General features: G+C 44.2%; 2 protein-coding genes across 4 annotated transcripts; one reads left to right on the top strand and one right to left on the bottom strand.

Moving 5' to 3' along the window:
- Positions 1-634: 634 nt before the first annotated feature.
- Positions 635-5,288, bottom strand: LOC110538693 (protein YIPF1). Of its 2 annotated transcripts, none has more exons than XM_021625668.3 (9): positions 4,927-5,288; positions 4,581-4,646; positions 4,280-4,428; positions 4,068-4,148; positions 3,827-3,914; positions 3,510-3,626; positions 3,157-3,323; positions 2,728-2,910; positions 635-2,441 (listed from the first exon to the last, which is right to left on the bottom strand). In XM_021625668.3, exons 2-9 carry the CDS (start codon positions 4,609-4,611, stop codon positions 2,352-2,354), a joined length of 906 nt encoding a protein of 301 aa, XP_021481343.2. In that variant the 5' UTR covers positions 4,612-4,646; positions 4,927-5,288; the 3' UTR covers positions 635-2,351. The 2 variants fall into 2 exon arrangements, with proteins under 2 accessions (XP_021481343.2, XP_021481344.2); XM_021625669.3 differs by having other exon boundaries at positions 2,794-2,910; positions 4,927-5,244.
- LOC110538692 (mitochondrial import inner membrane translocase subunit Tim29) lies at positions 5,217-7,845 on the top strand. 2 transcript variants are annotated; one of them, XM_021625665.3, is made up of 3 exons: positions 5,217-5,305; positions 5,551-5,735; positions 6,243-7,842. In XM_021625665.3, the coding sequence occupies exons 1-3, from the start codon at positions 5,217-5,219 to the stop codon at positions 7,028-7,030; spliced, it is 1,062 nt and encodes a 353-aa protein (XP_021481340.3). In that variant the 3' UTR covers positions 7,031-7,842. The 2 variants fall into 2 exon arrangements, with proteins under 2 accessions (XP_021481340.3, XP_090050033.1); XM_090193907.1 differs by having other exon boundaries at positions 5,237-5,305; positions 5,582-5,735; positions 6,243-7,845.
- Positions 7,846-21,058: the final 13,213 nt, after the last annotated feature.

Here is a 21,058-nt window from a genome sequence, read left to right as displayed (position 1 = left end):
GTTGCTAGCTTAGCATTCGACCTCTATTGATGGAAAGTGCATCAGGAAGACTTTTGTGCTGCCTCCTGTTTGTATTGCCCCTGACAATTAGCCACAGATCTAGGATCATATTTTCCTAACCAAAACCAGCAGTTAGGGACGACTAATGAAATCTGATTTTATAACGTCACCTTGAGGGTAAGTCAAATCTTGTGCCTTACAATATGAGCCTACATGGTCGGCAGACATTGACGTGTCCAAGGAATATAGCTGTAAATGTATGTCCTCCAAGCACACACACAAAGCAACTACACCTGAAGTGCTCGGCTGTCCCATAAATCTCAGGGCCAAGCCCCTCTGAGGCGTCAGGACAAACAAGAATCCATGTTTTCAACGTACAGTAAGCAGAGCACTGACAACTTGAGGGCTGGAACCAATGCAACTTCCTCATGAAATAGTAGATAAGATGGAAGGCTGTGAAATATCCACCATCTCCAGCCCCAAGTTGTGCAGGCCTTTGTCCCAGCCCAGTACCTACCAGCTAATCTTAATTGAATCAGATGTGCTGGAACAAAAGCCTGCCAAGACAGCACTCCAGGACCGGCGTTAGAGACCCCTGCCCTCGGGCTGTAGTCAACACCAAGAAAACGAGCAATTGACTGGAATGACAGTTTATTCACACAAACTCAGAAGTCTGAACAAAGAGGAAAGAATAATTAAATACACTGACAAACCCTATAATTTACAAGTATCTACAAAAAGAAAAAGTTGTGTGGATACATTAGTCAGCACAGTACTACACGTTCCAAGTCATAGGAGTGGTTTGAGTTCTAGGACAACCCATTTCAATCTCAGAGGGCTGGCGTGGGTGTAGTAGGCCTTGGTTCCAGCCAAGCTGTAACATACATGTTGATCCAACTCGTCTGATGGTAGAATCAGGCGTTTTTGCTTGGCTGGAACAAAAGCATGCACCTTTATGGATAAGGTTGGCCACCCCTGTATTACATTAAACATTCATACAGCATTTCCCTCATCTGAAGATCAGACTGCAGCTGAGGATTTCAAGTCTAAAGAATTCCTTTCCTTGGTCTCCTCCATCCTTGGTCTCCATCTGCACTGACAAAAATGTTTGAACCAGGCCCTAGTCATAATCTAAATGGGAATGTCTCAGCTGTATGAGCCTCAGGAGAAATGTTTCATGTGTCATCAACACCCTACTTCAGTCTATGGCTAGCTATAAACCTCATAGTTCTTCATGGTTAGAGCAGATATGCTTCCTCCTTTCTTACGTTTTTTAGTGCAGATAAGAGGAAGTCTGACTGTTGAGGTGCACCCAACTTCTCCATGATAAATATTGATTTATTACAATATACAAGTGCAGAATTTACAGTGGAATCATTTCTTTATCCCTTTCTCTCCCCAATTTCGTGGTATCCAATTGTTTTAGTAGCTACTATTTTGTCTCATCGCTACAACTCCCGTACGGGCTCGGGAGAGACGAAGGTTGAAAGTCATGCGTCCTCCGATACACAACGCGCGCATCCAACCCGGAAGCCAGCCACAGCAATGTGTCGGAGGAAACACCGTGCCCCTGGTAACCTTGGTTAGCACGCACTGCGCCCGGCCCGCCACAGGAGTCGCTGGTGCGCGATGAGACAAGGACATGCCTACCGGCCAAGCCCCCCCCCTAACCCGGACGACGCTAGGCCAATTGTGCGTCGCCCCACGGACCTCCTGAACCCAGAGTCTGATGGCACAGCTGGCGCTGCAATACAGCGCCCTTACCCACTGCGCCACCCGGGAGGCTTGCGGAATAATTTCTGCAGCATAAGCAAGACATTTCCCCCCAATGCAATCCTCAACCCATAATTTGTTTACTCATAGACCTCTATCCTTGCCCCTTCTCTTTGTAACATATGTAGTCAATTACACAGTACTTTAATGGGCTGCTGAAGTCCATAATAGAGTAGGGCTCACACATCCAGAACCTCCAACACAACGTTATGGGTACCTTTCTGACCACTTGTCAGTCCTCTGTATCCTTATTATTGGCTAGAGCATCGGAGTATACAGGCGCTACGTCCCCTTCTCTGATCTGAAAGGACTGGATAATGTGTGACCCACTGGGCTAAAAACATCCACACAGGTGTCAAACTGATTTCATCCAACGTTCCCTCTCGACTCAGTCCTCACACGACAATGTAGTTAGTCAATGGCGAAATCGCTATCATCCGTTTGGTGGTTAAGCCAGCTAGCTACTCTTCCAATGCTCACAGAGTAGGTAACAAAAGCCTAAACATTTTATCTAGTCCTTTCAGATTCCCCAGTGGTCTCAAACATTGACACATCTCCCTCCCTCTGGTTCCTCTTGGTCAGTGGGTCTTGTTGGTCAATACTGCTGCTGTGTGGTTGGGTGCAAGTGTAGGAACTGGTGTGTGAGTCGCTGTCTGGAAGAAATACATCTGAAAGATAGCATAGAGGGACAGGTATAAAGGGTTAGAAACTTAACGAAGAACTATGAGGTTTATAGCTAGCCATAGACTGAAGTAGGGTGTTGGACATGAGACATTCCCATTTAGATTATGATTAGGGCCTGGCTCAAACATTTTTTGGGATAAGTGAAATGAGGACTACTTTATATTCATGTCAGACCATGATCACTGCCATTCATCTTCAAATTATTTGAACAGGGCCTAGGAGGATGGGGCTAGGTAACTATTACCCATAGCACTTATAGTGGGCTCTTACCTTGCAGCCAATTGATAGCAGTGCATGGAGAACAACGATTGTTGCCACGGTGGCAAAAGCAGTCACCTTGGTGTCATCACGGACGACAGGCCAGAAGGTGAGCACCAGGACCGACCCAGAGATCACCATGGCGACCAGGATGAGGAGCCATCGGAGCCATTCGAATGGTAAGATCCACAACACCTGAGAGGGAGGTGATTGGTTTGTTACTTGAGAATAAAATGTTTGGATTGGGTCCCAATCAGATAGAAATATACTATAAAGGAAAGGGTCATATTCACTAGGCACAAAAACGAAAGAAAACTATGAAACCGTAAAGTAGGTACCATCTGAACTTCATTTTCCATTGCAAAACATTTAGCTAGGGGATTAGTATGTTTTGCTAGCTGAATACAACCCAGACATTCACTAGTGTGTCTGCTGACTCACTGAGGTGGGGATGTAGATGAAGAGGGAGTAGCCGTAGACACACACTGTCTCCAGGAAGGAGTAACCACTCTGCTGCCTCTCCTCCCTCTGCCTCCAGGTCAGGAAACCCCATACACCCAGGGGCACCAGCCAGGCATACAGGAAGATCACTACAGCAGCTATTGTCACTGAGGGAGTGAGAAAAAGCAATCAACATCAACACTGCTATTGCATGTAATATAACGTGGTCTTGAAAAAGGCCTCTGTGCTGAAATGTAAAGAGAAAACAGTCAACAATCCCCTTTATGTTTACATAGCAAATCTCACATGAAACCATTGATAAGGAGCCACGCTGTAACCCCCAGGTACCATACCTCTGTGGAACTGGGGTCTGTAGTGGTAATGGGGGCTCCCCAGAGAGTTCAGGAAGGTGGACAGGTTTCCACTGATGGCCAGAGAGAACACCAGCGTCACACAGATCCAGAAGGGACCTGGACATACGGGGAACCAGGAGGTAAGGTTAGTCTGGGTAGAGGTGGTTCACATTACAACCTAAGATATGCAGAGTTTGGCAAACTGTCGTCCAGTTTTACGGCAATAAAAGTTAACATTCTAAGGTCCATTCGAATTCAGATCTAACTATCTAGGAACAATTGTATCTAAGCTATAGTGGTGATTTGTGTCCCATTACCATACAAATCTGGACTCGACTGGAGGGTGTGTTTGATGAAGTTCCGTCCTGGTAAATGCATCACCGACCCCTTGACCCTGTCCAGCACCTGCATCCCATGATAGGAAGTCAGTCAACCAATGGACATTGTACAGCAACTAACACCACTACATTTACAGTTTCTATATGGAAGATGTGAAACAGCAACATATAGGCCAGTCACATGAGTGCAGATTAAACTGTTATTTCAAGCATATTGTACCTGCATTGTATCCACATTGAAGAACGACTGGTAGTACTCAAAGGTCCAGAAACCGCTAGTTTGTTTCTCCCCTCTTAGGAGCTGTAAACAGTAATGTCAATCAGTTATCCCCATATTGCTTGGTTTTTGGCTGTTTGTGCAAACGTCATTACAAAGGCAAAATTTCAGATTATTAATGTAGCAATGTGATTGGACTCATTCATCGTCCTGACCTCTGAACTCTCCTCCTGTCCCTCATCATCGGACATGTCCAGTTTGATGTCCCCAGTGGCACCGGCCAGGGCCATACTGCTGGAGCTAGACATACTGAGGGTGGAGGCCCCAGGGTCTGCTAACAATAGGTCAGTGGCCTCCTCAAACTCTAGAGGAGAGGAAGACAGAGGAGGTTAGAGTGAGGGAATGAGAGAGGAGGTGCGGGACAGTGGCAGTGACAGATGTAGAGACAAGGAGAGAAGGGAAGAGTGAAGATGAGGTGAAAGGGGATAAACAGAGAGAGGAGGATGGGAGCCTCACCTTGGAACTTAAGATCATCTGGACTCGCCATGGTAACTCTGGAAAGATGACCACCTCATGCAAGACCTGGAAGGAGATGAGTCTATGAGAACTGTTGAGTCTAACGTATGGCAACAGTCTGTGTTCTTCTCCCAGATAGGGTAGCCTGCTAGCTTTTGCTACATATGGACAATATGTTCTCTTTGTTGGCTGCCTTCTAAAGCATACGTAACAACATGTGTAGGCATCCTTCATCGAATATGCAGGTGCAATTTTTTAATCTGTCATGTTTATGCCTATAGTTTAGCTCTAGCTAGCTAGCTTCAGATTTATAGTCATACGTTGACCGTCGTGATCCGAGACTTACCTGTTTGTCGCAGGAGGTTCTGTTGTGTTGTATCCGCAATGCGAGCCAGTCAGCTATGTTAGCAATGCTGACACGACCACCTCGCTAGCCTGACAGCTGTCGAGCTAGCACTGTTTTCTCGCTTTATATCTCAATATCAACTCACCTAACAACAGCAGCACATAGTTAACATTTTTTTTTTTTAAACGTGTACTGCGTTGGATGTCTGAATAAACTAGCTAGCTAATGGTGTTAATTTCAACTACGGTGCACTAAATTCTCATTATCACTCGCCTGTTCCACGTCACCTTATGTACACAACGGATCCTGTGTTGGCTCAAGTCGGATTATCATGTTCACGTGACCAGGTACAGGCGGAAGATAATGCGGTGCGCCAAATGTGAGTGTTTTCTTTGTAATATGGGTGTTATCCGAATGTTAAAAAAAACAAACATTTGTACTTACATTATATTTATTACTTTATAATGATATTACAGGGATTTAATGACATTCTTTTTAAGCAGAACTGGATATTGGATATTTGTTTTTTTTTACGGGAAAAATAATAATAATACAACTTTTCACTGACATGCCATTTTGTCTCAATAAATTCAATTTTTTCACTTTGGAAATTAATGTATTTTCCGACCCGCTGTGTTTTTCCGGTCCGAGCCAGTCCGAATGTGAACTTCCGGGAACGATCGGCTTCTGTCTGACGGACATGGCTGCCTCGTGGGTGCTCAGGAGATGGTGCTCCACCTCTGTAGCAGAAGCAGGAGCAGCACCCGTTAATGGCACCCGATGGGAGAGGTTGAAAAATAGCAAATTGGGTAAGAAATCGACCTATCTCTTGGTTGCTGTGTTAGCCCACCACGCCTTTACGAACCTGAACGAACTCATGATCTTTCTTCCTTAACGGTCTTGCCAAAGTCATTCATTAGGTTATCAGATTATGTGACATTACCTTCAAACAAACTGTATCACGTTGTGGCTTTTACACAAGTTAGATTTGAAAATATACTTCATACACGTCTATGTAAAGGCATTGTTTGTTAGCTGTTGATCCTTCACAGTTGCCCCTGCTTGCAATCACAGGGTGGAGGAAGGTACGTGACAGGTTATTGCTGTGACCTCTCTCTGAGACAATCCCCATCAGTTTGGAGATGCAATGCAATACAATACAGTGTTGGCACACAAAACATTATAATTGTGTGCATGCCTCACTACCATGTCTAGGGTTATGGTGTCAGTCTGTTTTGCCTTTGTTTTAGTAAACTATCTATCTTATCTTGTGTGAATGCTGTCTTTTTCTCACAATTCTCTCCCCTCTCAATCAGGTGTGTGGTTTAGCGGCATGTCCAGAGACTACAAGGAGGCGTGTCGTGAGATTGTGGTGGGCGCGTGGGAGAGGCCAATCAAAGCTTCCATCTATCTGAGCCTTCTGGGTGGAGCTGGCACCTGCATCTACACAAACCCAGACGACGCCTCCTTCGAGACCACCGTCCTGGATACAGCCAATCAGCTCGGGCTCCTGACGCCGTGGATACGCAGTGGAACATCGGATGGGCACGTGCAGAAGCTGGCGAAGCTTCGTAACGAGGGAAGGTTACGTCACCTCAGCCTGGGAGTGGTCTCACTCACCTACTTTGCCGATTATAACCCGGACGCCAGTCTTTACGAGGCCCAGTGCTCCAACCTCTCTATCCCCTGGAGGGAGCTCCACACGCGGGTACTGGACGTTGGTTTCGCAGGTCGCTGGTGGATCCTGGACCATAAGATGAAGGACTATGATGTGAACGACGAAGAGTTCAAGCAGCTGCCGCCTGCTATGGCCGCCACAGTGCCCCCTGGTGTCCAGGGGGTGGAGAATAACGAGAGGCTGCACAAAGAGTCATGGATGCCTCTGAAGACGGAGGAGAATGAGGAAAAGGCATCGGCAGCCGTAGAGGAGGAGGGGGGCATTGTAGAACAGATAAAGATGCATAGTTTAGATCTTGTAGAAACAATAAAAATAAAGACAGGCATTGTAGCTCAACCACAGGAGCTACCTGACCCAGAACCACAGGAGCTACCTGACCCAGAACCACAGGAGCTGACGCTGACAGAGACTGAGACACAGGAGTAGCAGACACAAGCTCAAGCAAAGGCCTAATGGACTCACACATAATGAGATGGCTGAACAAGAATCTCTGAAAGGACATATTTATTGGATGTTGACAAGATGATATGTGTGTATAAGAGTACCTTCTGCACTGTTTAATGTGTTATATAGCGCCCAAGCCTATTAACACTCTGGACTATAGCTACACATGACATGATGTTAAATAAATTACTGTTAACAGTTTACTAATGATACTTATTTGGTATATAGTGCTCTATACTGAGATATGATAATTGATGCCATGGTCAGCAACATGTTAAAGAGATTCTCTAAACAGCCACTACAAAACTTGATATTCTCTGGCCCTTTTGAATTCGTTTTAGCCAGTAGTTCTGAAAGTAGCGCTCACAAGCTAAAAGTAGTCCCCGGAAATGGCGTACTACGTCACATGTGCACCATGTCATTGCTCTCGTTCTGCTGTGTGCATCTTGTTAGCTGTCACTAAAATAGTGAGGGGCTGAAGCTCATTAGCTAGAACTAGAATTGTTAGGGGGCTGGCCCATGTGGGGGAAAATGTAGGAAAATGGCGGAGCACAGCTTCCAGGAAAACAGTTGCTTTCAAACTAGGGATTTCGTGGTTAATTGAGGTGAAACAGTAATTCTGCTCATAGATTATGCCTGTATGAACTACACATTGACACATCCAGCCCAAAGCGGGAGGTTTAAAAAATAGTTAGAAGTCGCCAAAGTTCCGGAGCACGTCTTTAACAATACAATAAACCTCCTCTAAATGGTCTGGATTTATTAATTATTGTCAAATTAAAGTACTATTGTAAGAATTTGAGTTTTGTGATGATCATTTACTCTGAATACCTCCCCATGATTTGATCTTAGACAAAGCAGAGGCACTATCCAGGGAAGAATATACCAAGATTTTACATTTAAGTGGAACATGTAGCAATTTTTGATTCCTCCAGTCCAGACTGTTTTTCAATACTTTCCTCCTCAGGACTAATATCACAGTAGCATTAATTCTCAGTGTGTGACTTCTTCCATAAGAAGTGCATGTTTGTCTCCCTGAGGTAAGTCCATCAGTATTTTTGCTGCCGCTTCTTCCTGGGATTATAGAAGCTGTGTATTGCTGTGTTGCCCTTCAGGCAGATAGAATGGGCATCCTTTCTTCCTAACGTTTGAGAGTAATTATTCCATTTATCGTATTGCCTTTGACCAACCTCCCTTATCATTGTGGAGCTTAACTCATTTTGTGGAAAAATCCTCTCCAGATTAATCTCTCATACCCTTCTCTCTCTCTTTCACTCCATCTCTCTTCTCTCTCTGTTCATGTCTGTTATTGATCCTGCTGTTGTCTTGACACTGATCCTGCTTTGGCTCCAGTTACTGATCGCCATCTGATCTTTAGGATAGGATCATTCATCGTGATCAGGGGCCATTCACACACGGACAGGGAGCTATTGAGGTCTGCAACACGAGTCAAGGTGGACTAATAGTCTCTCACACAAACAACTAGACTCTCAAACATCCTCAAACAGAACTAGACTCTCAAAAATTGCTTAAACAGAACTAGACTCTCAAACATGCGCAAACAGAACTAGACTCAAACGTACTCAAACATGTCTAGACATATATGCAGCCTACATCTCACTCAGCGCATGCCAGATGTGCATGATATCTCTGAGCAGCTCAGCAACATTATTGTATCTGGATGATGGCTACTTGCAAATACTCAGGCAGCAGTTATCAGAGTACGAGTTTCAAAAGGTGACTGAGGGCCTGCCCTGAAGTTGGCCCCCTCTTGGATCTCGACCCCTGAGGTCCCGATTCTTTGTAATCCAACCCCAGGATGGAACCAAAGACTAACCTGAAACGGACCTTATTTTGTATTTATTTAACTAGGCAAGTCTGTTAAGAACAAATTCTTATTTACAATGACGGCCTACCCCGGCCAAACCCAGATGACGCTGTGCCCATTGTGCGCCGCCCTATGGGACTCCCAGTCATGTCCGGATATGATCCAGCCTGGATTCAAACCAGGGACTGCAGTGACGCCTCTAGCACTGAGATGCAGTGCCTTAGACCGCTGTGCCACTCCGGAGCCCAAAGGGGTCAAGAGGTGAAACAATTGTCATTTACAAACCACTGGTGAGGACGGTCGAATGTCACCTACGAGAGACAGGTGTTCTGGATCAGAACTGCCTTAGTAGAAGGATGAATATTTTATGGTTCAAAACCCCTTGTCAAACCTAATGCTCATGAATAATACAAATTATTCAAACCAAACAGCCTTGTTTTGGGATGGATGCAGGTACTCATACACTCTGTTTATGTGTGTCAAGTCCACAGAACTAGAATGAGATTATATTTCTATGGTCAAGTAAATCCCGTTAGTGATAATACCAGTCTACAATCTCTTAGACATAAATGGGTAAGAACATGAAATCTACTAAAACTGTTTTAATCAGTGTGGAATTCCTGTCATCCATCATCACTCTATTATCTTACATCCTTCCACCCGCCGTCTCTCAATCCCCTTTCCCCTCCTCTCATCCTACCACCCAGCCGTCTCTCAATCCCCTTTCCCTTCCTCTCATCCTTCCACCCAGCTGTCTCTCAATCCCCTTTCCCCTCCTCTCATCCTTCCACCCAGCCGTCTCTCAATCCCCTTTCCCCTCCTCTCATCCTTCCACCCAGCCGTCTCTCAATCCCCTTTCCCCTCCTCTCATCCTTCCACCCAGCCGTCTCTCAATCCCCTTTCCCCTCCTCTCATCCTTCCACCCAGCCGTCTCTCAATCCCCTTTCCCCTCCTCTCATCCTTCCACCCAGCCGTCTCTCAATCCCCTTTCCCCTCCTCTCATCCTTCCACCCAGCCGTCTCTCAATCCCCTTTCCCCTCCTCTCATCCTTCCACCCAGCCGTCTCTCAATCCCCTTTCCCCTCCTCTCATCATTCCACACAGCTGTCTCTCAATCCCCTTTCCCCTCCTCTCATCCTTCCACCCAGCCGTCTCTCAATCCCCTTTCCCCTCCTCTCATCCTTCCCCGATGCCCCCTTTCGACCGTGACTCCCAACCCCATCCCTCTCTCCTCCATTGACTGCTGATGGTCATTCTCTCTACCAGAGGGGTCAGTGTTGTCATTGTCAGTTTGTGTGGTCTATCAGCAGATGACCACTGCTGGTCAATCAGGCTGGTCTCATAGACTGGAAACAACATAGTAAAGGAACATCTGGGACACTCAAATTAGTATGATATGTTTCGTTTGGTTTATTTCTTTTAGTCACATGTCTGTGGAACTTGTTCAGTTTATGTCTCAGTTGGTGAATCTGTTATGTTCATACAAATATTTACACATGTTAAGTTTGCTGAAAATAAACGCAGTTGACAGTGAGAGGACATTTCTTCAAATCAAATCAAAGTTTATTTGTCAGGTGCGCTGAATACAACAGGTGTAGACCTTACAGTGAAATGCTTACTTACAGGCTCTAACCAATAGTGCAAAAAAGCTATTAGGTGAACAATAGGTAGGTAAAGAAATAAAACAACAGTAAAAAGACAGGCCATATACAGTAGTGAGGCTATATACAGTAGCGAGGCTATAACAGTAGCGAGGCTACATACAGACACCGGTTAGTCAGGCTGATTGAAGTAGTATGTACATGTAGATATGGTTAAAGTGACTATGCATATATGATGAACAGAGAGTAGCAGTAGCGTAAAATAGGGGTTTGGCGGGTGGTGGGACACAATGCAGATAGCCCGGTTAGCCACTGTCTCTGGTTGGTCGGCCCAATTTAGGTAGTATGTACATGAGTGTATAGTTAAAGTGACTATTCATATATGATAAACAGAGTAGCAGCAGCGTAAAAAGAGGGGTGGGGGGGGCACACAATGCAAATAGTCCGGGTAGCCATTTGATTACCTGTTCAAGAGTCTTATGGCCTGGGGGTAAAAACTGTTGAGAAGCCTTTTTGTCCTAGACTTGGCACTCCGATACCGCTTGCCATGCGGTAGTAGAGAGAACAGTCTATGGCTGGGGTCTTTAACAATTTTTAGGGCCTTCCTCTGACACCGCCTGGTGTAGAGGTCCTGGATGGCAGGCAGCTTAGCCCCAGGGATGTACTGCGCCGTACGCAATACCCTCTGTAGTGCCTTGCGGTCAGCGGCCGAGCATTTGCCATACCAGGCAGTGATTCTCGATGTTGCAGCTGTAGAACCTTTTGAGGGTCTCAGGACCCATGCCAAATCTTTTTAGTTTCCTGAGGGGGAATAGGCTTTGTCGTGCCCTCTTCATGACTGTCTTGGTGTGTTTGGACCATTCTAGTTTGTTGTTGATCTGGACACCAAGGAACTTGAAGCTCTCAACCTATCCACTGCAGCCCCGTCGATGAGAATGGGTGCGTGCTCGGTCCCCCTTTTCCTGTAGTCCACAACAATCTCCTTAGTCTTGGTTACATTGAGGGATAGGTTGTTATTCTGGCACCACCCGACCAGGTCTCTGACCTCCTCCCTTTTGGCTGTCTCGTCGTTGTCTGTGATCAGGCTTACCACTGTTGTGTCGTCTGCTAACTTAATGATGGTGTTGGAGTCATGCCTGGCCATGCAGTCATGAGTGAACAGGGAGTACAGGAGGGGACTGAGCACACACCCCTGGGGAGCTCCAGTGTTGAGGATCAGCGTGGCAGATGTGTTGCTACCTACCCTCACCACCTGGGGGTGGCCCGTCAGGAAGTCCAGGATCCAGTTGCAGATGGAGGTGTTTAGTCCCAGGATCCTTAACTTAGTGATGAGCTTTGAGGGTACTATGGTGTTGAACGCTGAGCTGGAGTCAATTAATAGCATTCTCAGTGTTCCTTTTGTCCAGGTGGGAAAGGGCAGTGTGGAGTGCAATAGAAATTGCATCATCTGTGGATCTGTTTGGGCGGTATGCAAATTGGAGTGGGTCTAGGGTTTCTGGGATAATGGTGTTGATGTGAGCAATTACCAACCTTTCAAAGCACTTCATGGCTACGGATGTGAGTGCTACAGATCTGTAGTCATTTAGGCAGGTTGCCTTTGTGTTCTTGGGCACAGGGACTATGGTGGTCTGCTTGAAACATGTTGGTATTACAGACTCAATCATGGACATGTTGAAAATGTCAGTGAAGACACCTGCCAGTTGGTCAGCATATGCCCGAAGCACATGTCCTGGTAATCCGTCTGGACCCCGCAGCCTTGTGTATGTTGACCTGTTTAAAGGTCTTACTCACATCGGCTACGGAGAGCGTGATCACACAGTCGCCTGGAACAGCTGGTGCTCTCATGCATGCCTCAGTGTTGCTTGCCTCAAAGCTAGCATAGAAGTTGCTGAGTTTAAAATTGTGTTAACCCCTCTACCACCCCCCCCCCCCCCCCCCCTTCAGAGGACAAATGTCTTTGTTTTTTTTACAGGTTTTTGGCTACATATACATACATGTTACATACACATTTTACATACATGGTACTTTTATATAAAGCAATCACATTACAATACAATAATTCCCTAACCAAACATAAACTTTTTAATCCCAACCCTCAGCCACTCTCAGCCCATCCCACCTATCACCATAGACCACCCTCGTTTGGTTTTCATGTGCCAAATATTTTTCAATTGTGCAGTGATGTTTTACAAAATGTTTGAACCTTTCATATTTTATCCACAGGTTGTGAGCTTAAGGTGAAAACCTTTCCTATGAGTATTATTATATTATTAATTGGCTGACTATGGCTCTCCAAATCGCCCAACGTTGCTATTTGTAAGGTTCATTTTAATTGCATGTTGTGATTTTTTTAACCATTCTTGAACCTGTGACCAGAAACAAGCTACATAGGATCAATACCAGAATAAATGAACTATTGATTCTGTCTCTTTGCAACAAAATCTACAGAGCTGAGATTGTTGTATGCCTCATATATATAGCAATCTATTGGTGGCAATAATTGTATATAATAATTTAAATTGAAAAACTCTTTAAGTGTTGAATCAAGTGTAGTTTGTTGTACCAGTTCATAAACCATATGCCATGGAATTGGTACAAAAGTTCCTCCTATTTATGTTGCACCCTGTATGGCGCAACTGTCAACATTTTTATCCTCAGATGAAACTGGTCTAGTATTCTATTTATGCCAGTTCCTTTCAGCCAATTTGTATCTTTAATATATGGCAGGCAAACAAGTTCCCTACCTTCTCCGTTTTCCACTTGCCTCCTCCAGTTTTGTGGTAGTGCTGCAATCAATTGGTTGTAAATTTGGATTGAGCAGATATGCAGTTATTGAAAATATATGGGAATATGTGACAACTCCTCCGTTTCTATTCATAACATTAACAAATATAATACCATATTTAAACATTTTTTTCCATAACAAACATTTTTTTATTAATCAGTATATTTGAATTTAATCATAACATTTGTTGTAATATTTGTTCTATCTTTTCTGGAGGATAAAACTGAAATTGTATGGCTTGTTTAAGAAAGGGCGATACTTTAAACAAAATTTCATTTTCAATTAGTAGGAAATGAGAAGTTGTAATCTGTATAAAGGCAAAAAGGCCATTTTTGAACAATAATAATCTACTGGAAAACCATTTCTGGTTTGTCATATTAATTTTAATTCATAACATATCATACAAATTGTCATTTGTAACATATCATACAAAATGGATGATGGACATTCACAAATGAATACATACCATACCTGTCACGTTGGCTTAAATGATTCGGGAGACAGACACAGGAACGCGTAATAAGGTTTTTTATTAAGCCCCAAATTATGGCGTGCCGTGTAAAGGCACGAGGACGAAGACCAAACAAACACGTAACAAAAACACAGGGTAGAAACTCAAACAAAAGAGTGAGGAGTACCTCTGATAAATAACACACGCGCACAATAATTAACACACTGGACACGACCCGTAATCATCTGCGCAATCCACAATGGCATGAAGGCCAAAACACACAGCACAGGTACTCACACGCACCAACGGACATAGTAACAATAATCGACAGCCCAATGGAAACCAAAGGGCAAATTTATAAAATTTATACCAAAGGGCAAATTTAAGTACTAATCAGTGAGAATAGGGGACAGGTGTGCGTAATGAAAGTTCCGGAGGGATCCGTGACAATACCAAACATAACATATCATACTAATTTCAGTGGCCCGGATTTTCATTTACTATGTTACGCCTACCCCTCAGTCCAAGTTGCAGGTCTATAGGATTAGGACAGGACCAGATGTACAGGATATTCAGCCTCATATTCTATACATGGATCAGGAGAGGACGACCATGATGTCATAGACTAAAGCGATGTTCCTCTGCTGCTCTTTTGGTTTGCCAGATCTTATACAGATTTAGTGAACTCTCAAGTGTTTGTTGCAATGTAAGTGGTCCACAAAGAAAGAACAGCAATATCATGTCCGGTCCCGCATGGCCCAAGGTTGAGAGACACTGGAACAAGGAAAAGCTCTTATCCAGTTCCACTCACCAGTACAGGAATAGTCTCCGGAGAATGTTGGTATTGTTGTCCCATATCTTTTTCACATAATTCTTTAGGTGATTGTCTGGCCACCATGTTGGCCTCAATGACCACAGCAGCACCAGCCCCATACACACTAACTAATCAATATGTAACTAAGGAAGGAGAGCGGATGATGGAGAGAGGGGTAGAGAGCAGGAGGAAGAGTAGAGGAACAATGATATTGTAGGAGAGGTTTATCAATAACGCGGGGGAATTGTTCTGTTTTTAGGTTTATCCCACAACAGCAAGCTTATTTTTTCTTTGTGTTCGGCTTTGGTTAGTTTTATTTCATGCAAATTAGATTCATAAAATTTGAACCAATGCATCCATCCAAACTCTATGGAAGATACATAACACAAGTAACAGTATTTTTTGTTTCACTTGCCCTTTTTTGGCACATGGCTGAATTTAGATTTGTTTTAGTTTCTTTATCAAAGTAGTACGACTACAAAAGGAAACATCATAGCTCCAAATATCTCCCAATAAATAATGACATGCCTGTGAGTCTACAGTCTTTCAGTTACAAAAGACTGGGAATAGAGCAGCATTTACATGATAGTATTATACAAAGGGGGTTAATAAATACAGTGTGTGTGTGTGTGTGTGTGCGTGTGTGCAAGAGAAAGAAAGAAAGAAAGAATAAAGATAGTGGAATGACAGGGATTAAGGGTGGCATGTGTATAAATATAAATGGAGTGTGAACAGTTTTGAAGGTGGGAGAGAGAGTATGCAAGCACACGCGAGAGGGAGAGAGAGACAGGGTGGAGGAGGGGCAGAGAGGGGGAATAGGGAGAAGCAGAGCATACACAATATTCATTCAAACTGACACAGGCTGCATGTCCTGGTTTGCACTTCTCTCTCTCTCTCTCTCTCTCTCTCACACACACACACACACACACACACACACACACACACACACACACACACACACACACACACACACACACACACACACACACACACACACACACACACACACACACACACACACACACACACACACACACACACACACACATACACATACACATAGGCATGGAAACACCAGACAGTCTGCAGTTAAGTTTACAGCAGCAGGAAGAAGACATTGGAGAGGTGAAGAAGGAGAGAGAAAGAGAGTAATAGACCGGGGAGGGGAAGGAAGAAAATACAAAACAGGGAGAGGCACTGGGGGGGGGGGTGAAGGAGACGGATGAGTGAGAATAGAGAGAGAGAAAGGGGGATCAGAGTTTGCAAATGGGGAGAATAGAGGATGTAAAGGAGAGGGGGTAAAGGAAGGGATAGACAGAGATAGAGGAATGCGGGGCGAGGGAGAGAAACGGGGCTTGGCGTACGGAGGGGGCAGAGAGGAGGAGAGAGAGACAGAGTGTCTGGCTGCATGTGTCGGGGCTGGACACAGGAGGACAGAGGGTAAGTGCATTCTACCTGCAATCTATCTTAAATCATTACATTCATTTACTATTTTTATATTCTGCTTATAATGTTGTATTTAAAGTATATCTTCATGTTGTAAGGAAGGACATAGCACTTTCATAGATCTGGATATAACATCTGAGTGCATTGTCATCCTATGGAAGAGTTTCTTACAACCAGACATAAATATGATGTGACAAATGTGTCAAGGGCTGTTTGTGTGCTTGGACATTAATGCATGATGCAGCTACTGGGGGCTATTTAATGGAGGCTTGCATGGCTAGTGTTTTAATATGCATCTATGTAGTCATGCATGGAGAACATTTTCACAATAGTATGAGTTCCAGCAAGTGAATTTATTTGTGGTGAGTGATTTCCATTCACACCTCAGAGTGTTATATGATAGTATGATAGTAGTGACAGTGCATGTTGTCGTCTCACCCATGTCGGTTTGATAGTACTAATTGAATCCATGCCACTGAATGTGTGTCTGTTTTAGAGTGTTAGGCATAATACATTAACGTGTGTGTTGTGAGGGTTATTGATGAAGATGTCAGAGGTAATGGGAATGGTGATGGACCTTCCCCCTCGTCTGGGTGACTGAGTCTGTGTCTACCTGCCCCAGACTGGATCAATACTTTAATGCAATTCACTTCAATTGGGACTGGTGCACGCACGCACACACATGCACACGCACACACACTAACAAAAGTAAACGCAGACTTAGTGACTGTGTTGAAAATGACTGTGCAAGTATGTAACACACAGAACCTTCATGTGAAACACAGACACACACCCACACACCCACACACAGTTTACAGTAATGGCGGTGGCTCCCTTGAACTCATTCACCATAGGGTCATGGATTCAAGTCCCAGGTGGGAGGAGAAGTGGGGACGGGGGTTGGTCATGACCCTATCCTTCCTCTCAGACCCTCCCCCACTCTTCCTCACTTCACACTCCAGCCACCACAATGCTGAGACCTAGACCATCATCAAGGGCTGTAATCTGTCTTCTCATTCACATATACACACACGCATCACACACACACACACACACACACACACACACACACACACACACACACACACACACACACACACACACACACACACACACACACACACACACACACACACACACACACACACACACACACACACACACACACACACACACCAATTCACTGACCCTGACATAGCTGTTCAGCAACATCAGACAGAGACCGAGTAAAACCCTGGCTTCCCCTTCGCTCTGTGTGTGTGTGTGGACTTGTGCGTACATAAGTGTTTGCGTGTGAGGGTGTGTGAGGGTCAATGCTAAATGTTTATTTTGGTTGTTGTTAGCAGAGAGTTGTGCTAACAGTGGAGTGTTAAGTGTCCCCACTCCATCACTGTCTGTGTGGTGGCAATTAGCAGGCTCTCCCTGTCTGCAATTTGTGTGGTTTGGTTTTCCTATCCTTGTGTGGACCAGAAGTCTGGGACCAGAAGTCTTCACAAGGATAGTTAAACAAGTATAATTCAGACATTTGGCCAGTCCCCACAACAAAAATGCTTTTTTAGGCTTAGGGGTTAGGTTTAGGGTTAAGGTTAAGATTAGGGCTAGAAATAAGGGTTAGGGGTTAGGTCTCGAGTTAGAGATTAGGGAAAATAGGATTTTGAATGGGAATCAATTGTTTGGATAAATGTGTGTGTTAGACAAGTGGCTAAAACATTTTACGTCCAGCCCTGTATATATGTAGCCTATCAATATATGCATGTGTGTTTGTTTATGTGTGCAAATATATAAATAGCCTAGATGTTTTGGGTATATGTTTATGTCCGTGGGTAATTATACATGTATATCGTGGGTTTTAATAAGTGTATAGGATACAGCTGTGTGTGTAAGTGGGGGTGTGCATGGGTGTTAGTATCTATTTAGATGTTTGTTGCTGGCGGCATGTCCATGTGATCTTGTTATGTGAGCAGCCAGCCCAGCCCCATGCAGGAAGAGTGCGGGAAAAGACAGACAAACACACGCATGGCCAAACCAGACAGACACACACAACCTCTCTTTCATAGGAAATGAGACCAGGTAACCTCTGACCATTCAGCCTGTCTAGAAACGCCAAGCCTGGAATCGATCAACACCCCCCTGCCCAGACAGCCTCCCTCCCGCTTTTTCCCTCCCTCCCTACCTCTACTCCTTCCAACCATTCCTCCTCTCCTCCCGCCCCACTTTCTCTCTACCCGGTGACCCCCCTCACCCTCAACTCGCTCTCCCCTCCCCCACAATCAGATGATCAACCCCACAGTGGCTATGCTATACCTCACTCAGCAGCACAGCAACCTCCAAACACTGAACAAGACCTACCGCTCCCTCTCTCTTCTTCTCCTCCTCTTGCTGGGTCTGAACCTCTGACCAAACACTGCACAGGACCTACCGCTCCCTCTCTCTTCTTCTCCTCCTCTTGCTGGGTCTGAACCTCTGACCAAACACTGCACAGGACCTACCGCTCCCTCTCTCTTCTTCTCCTCCTCTTGCTGGGTCTGAACCTCTGACCAAACACTGCACAGGACCTACCGCTCCCTCTCTCTTCTTCTCCTCCTCTTGCTGGGTCTGAACCTCTGACCAAACACTGCACAGGACCTACCGCTCCCTCTCTCTTCTTCTCCTCCTCTTGCTGGGTCTGAACCTCTGACCAAACACTGCACAGGACCTACTGCTCCCTCTCTCTTCTTCTCCTCTTCTTGTTGGGTCTGAACCTCTGACCAAACACTGCACAGGACCCTGCCATGTTCCCAAAACATAAGGTAAGAGGAGGCAAGTCTTTCTTTATTTTACCTTTATCTAACTAGGCAAGTTAGTTAAGAACAAATTCTTATTTACAATGACGGCCTACACCGGCCAATCCCGGACAATTGTGCGCCGCCCTATGGGACTCCTAATCACGGGCCGGCTGTGATACAGTCTGGATTCGAACCAGGATGTCTGTAGTGACGCCTCAAGCACTGAGATGCAGTGCCTTAGACGGCTGCACCACTCGGGAGCATGTGTGTGAAATAGATGGCAATTTATGAGTTGTCATCTATACATGTCATTCTATATGCAAGTTAGATTTGGGATTTCCCACTGTACTTTGTTCAGTCAAATGTATTTTCTAAAGCCATTTTACATCCGCAGTTGTCACAAAGTGCTATACAGATACCCATCCTAAATCCCCATAGAGCAAGCAATGTTTTTGATCACTGCTTATGTGTACAGGTGTATGTAATCCGGATTGTGTGTTATTTTACATTCTATATTGGGGTTTTATGTGTACAGGTGTATGTAATCCAGATTGTGTGTTATGTTACATTCTATATTGGGGTTTTATGTGTACAGGTGTATGTAATCCAGATTGTGTGTTATATTACATTCTATATTGGGGTTTTATGTGTACAGGTGTATGTAATCCAGATTGTGTGTTATGATGTGTGTTATGTTACATTCTATATTGGGGTTTTATGTGTACAGGTGTATGTAATCCAGATTGTGTGTTATGATGTGTGTTATGTTACATTCTATATTGGGGTTTTATGTGTACAGGTGTATGTAATCCAGATTGTGTGTTATGATGTGTGTTATGTTACATTCTATATTGGGGTTTTATGTGTACAGGTGTATGTAATCCAGATTGTGTGTTATATTACATTCTATATTGGGGTTTTATGTGTACAGGTGTATGTAATCCAGATTGTGTGTTATGATGTGTGTTATGTTACATTCTATATTGGGGTTTTATGTGTACAGGTGTATGTAATCCAGATTGTGTGTTATGATGTGTGTTATGTTACATTCTATATTGGGGTTTTATGTGTACAGGTGTATGTAATCCAGATTGTGTGTTATGTTACATTCTATATTGGGGTTTTATGTGTACAGGTGTATGTAATCCAGATTGTGTGTTATGATGTGTGTTATGTTACATTCTATATTGGGGACTTTTTAAACATGTATTTTTTCCATATTTACTAAGAAGCACCAGGTTACTGGTTTGCACCTATTACACACAGTAAAACATAGTAAAACAGGTTATGATACAGTAGGCTGTAGGCAGGTCTGGTAGTCAGTCTGTCTATAGCATTCATGTCCCAGTGAACATTCAACGCTGTCGGTGAGTTTGTGACTTAGAGAAACCATCACGTGTTGAGTGTACCCTGCCTCTTGAGTTCACATCTTTGCACACACACTCACACTAAAACACACACACACCTCATCTGGATTAGAGTACACACTGTAGCCCTTACCAAGATGGCTGCCTACGAGGTCCTTCAGGGAGCAGTGATGTTGCTATGAAAAGGCCTTATCTCTTCACCCACTATGATGTCATAAGGAAAAGGCCCTATCTCTTCACCCACTATGATGTCATAAGGAAAAGACTATCTCTTCACCAACTCTCACAGAGCAGGGTCCCGGTTCACATTCATCGCTGTCGGTGGGTTTCAATGCTTTGACTCACCCGATGATGAATGACAACTGTGGCCAAGCCTGACATAATTTCCCCCTGATGAAACATCCTTCGTGTCTGCTGTCTGGATCTATCTGTCTGTCTTCCTGTCTGAAGGGATCAGTTATTACCTGTATAAAAATTGTGATTTTGTCAGAGGTGAGATTTACTTTTCAATAAACACCCTAAAATGTATAACCTGAGAATTCTCATGTTGTATTTTATGAAATGTCATGATTTCACAGTATTCGCACACAAAAAAGGCTGGGTAAGGACATCAATGCAACACCTGTTTTTTCATATAATGGTTACTCATAATTCATCCATGGAGTTTAAGTGAAGAGTCATTTTTACAGTGCAGCCCTGTAAAACAGATAGAGATAAAGAGAAAAAGAGATAAGAAGTTGACATAAAAAGGGTAGATAAAGAAAGGGAGAGTCTCCCTCAAATGAGATAAGAAGGAGAGAGGAGAAAGAGGGAGATTAGAGATGACAGAAAGAGGAGGAGCCATGTTTTTTCCTCCAGACAGCTCCAGTATATATACACTATATACACACTCACTCAAACACACAACACAGTTACTCTTACAACAAAAAACACACATTCACATACACTACACTA

This window comes from Oncorhynchus mykiss, chromosome 12 (genome assembly GCF_057628025.1).
Source record: "Oncorhynchus mykiss isolate SJ-2025 chromosome 12, ASM5762802v1, whole genome shotgun sequence".
Taxonomy (NCBI): domain Eukaryota; kingdom Metazoa; phylum Chordata; class Actinopteri; order Salmoniformes; family Salmonidae; genus Oncorhynchus; species Oncorhynchus mykiss.
This window is presented reverse-complemented; position numbering and strand designations above follow the sequence as displayed.